Source organism: Acyrthosiphon pisum, chromosome A2, assembly GCF_005508785.2.
Source record: "Acyrthosiphon pisum isolate AL4f chromosome A2, pea_aphid_22Mar2018_4r6ur, whole genome shotgun sequence".
Lineage (NCBI taxonomy): Eukaryota > Metazoa > Arthropoda > Insecta > Hemiptera > Aphididae > Acyrthosiphon > Acyrthosiphon pisum.
The window spans coordinates 78,025,375-78,027,184 of NC_042495.1; the positions used below are offsets into that span (position 1 = coordinate 78,025,375).

A 1,810-nucleotide genomic window follows, 5' to 3' on the forward strand; every position below is an offset into this window, starting at 1 on the left:
GCTTTTTTATCCAACAAATAAAATTTTATTGATATTTTAGAAAAAAAACTAAAAAAAAATGAAAATGAAAATGTCCGTAAAGAGCTCAAAATAAATCAAAATATTTTGAAAATCTATGGTGTATAGAAAATGCTAAGATAAACATTCAGTCAAAATTTCATATATCTACGGTTATTTTTTTTAAAGTTACACCAAAAACCAAAATCGATTTTCTCGAAAACAGATTTTGCGTAAAAATTCCCGTTTTTCCTTAATTTTTCTTTTGTTTTTCACGGCGCTTTTGAAAACTATTGGAAAAATTTTACTTTTGACCCCCCAAAGTACCAACTAGATTCACTTTCCTATCAGAAAAGGTACTGTTGAAGAAAATCCAAGCACTTTTACTGTCCTAAAACGTGATGACAGACACAAAAATAAAAAAAAAAATAAAAAAATAAAAAAAAATAAAAAAAAAAAATAAAAAAACACACATCATTGTAAAATCAATACATTCATCGTTCCACTCAGAATCTAAAATCAGTATATTGATTTTAAAAAATAAATAGCTTTTATAAAATTTAAATTAGAGCAAAATATGTTATTGGTTATTTGTTATAATCAGTTGTTTACCTCAAGATTCAAATAATGTTTTATTATTGCTTATTGTAAAGACAAAATAAACTAATTATTTTAAAGAACGAACACTTATGACAATATAATCATTAATACTTAAAACTTTCAAAGCAGTGCATACTTTTAATTAATTTATATATAGTTTATAACTTACTCTTGGTTATTAAAATGAATTCCAGATTGATCATACATTTTTTTTATTATGATGAAAGAAAAAAGAAATATTAAAACTCCAAGTACAAATATTATAATTTGTAGTTTAAACGATTGCCTAAGAAACATACGAATATGCACTTCATGCCATACAGATTCAGTCCATGTTGAATATTTTGGAGATGATAAATTATAATCTGGAAATAATTTATATAATATAATATATTATAGGGACAATAAATTACAGTTTATATGTATAAAAAAGGAAAATAAAAACATACCAGGTATAATAAATGCTGGGCTAACTGCATCAGTAACATTAGATGTTGTTGAATAACACGCATTATAATTTCCTCTTAACCATATAGGCATAAAACCCTATATAATCACAATATAAATCAAATATTTTCATAAAAATTCAAAAGTATTTTAGTAAATTTGGTTATTATTCGAGGTATTATGAGAAAAGAGTTATTTAAGTACCATTTGTTGTTCATAAACGTAATACCGTAGTTTGGGGTGACTTTGATAATGCGAGGTGAGATTAATTTTTATCGAAATTATTGATTTAGTCGTATAGGATGGCTACATTGTTTATATAATAATGATATCAATTATCAATAATTATGAGTGGTTAGATTGTAATAATATTTATCGTTGATACAATCACGTTTTTTAAATTTATCAATTTATATTATCACATTTACTAACGTGCGTGTTGGTTGTCAAATTACTGTTAGCCACAAAGTATCGCCGAAAATTAAGTAAAAGATTATATAATTAGTTTTTTATTAATGTGGTCCAAATGATACACCTACAAGGAACCAATCTGAATTATCGTTACAATTTAAAATAATTTATCTATTGAGTATGATTGTAATATGTATCTTGGGGTGAGATTGAGAATTGTAATGGGGCGACTTTGACTCAAATGCAAATACATTTTAGTATGCACTTTTTGTGGTTTAGTGGCTCGCAAGTACAAAAAAAAAAATTGGGTGCAGACCCTATTGGAATTATGTAGATTCCACAATAGAAGATGCCT

The 1,810-nt window shown here is 25.4% G+C and overlaps 1 protein-coding gene across 1 annotated transcript in view; it reads right to left on the bottom strand.

Moving 5' to 3' along the window:
• Positions 1-1,143, bottom strand: part of LOC100574152 (nicastrin) — a gene marked incomplete at its 5' end in the record, with an annotated part of 4,130 nt that extends 2,987 nt beyond the window's left edge. Inside the window, 2 exon segments of the mRNA XM_029490207.1 lie at positions 767-962; positions 1,047-1,143. Coding sequence (XP_029346067.1) covers positions 767-962; positions 1,047-1,143 — 293 coding nt within the window.
• Between the last annotated feature and the right edge of the window lie 667 nt (positions 1,144-1,810).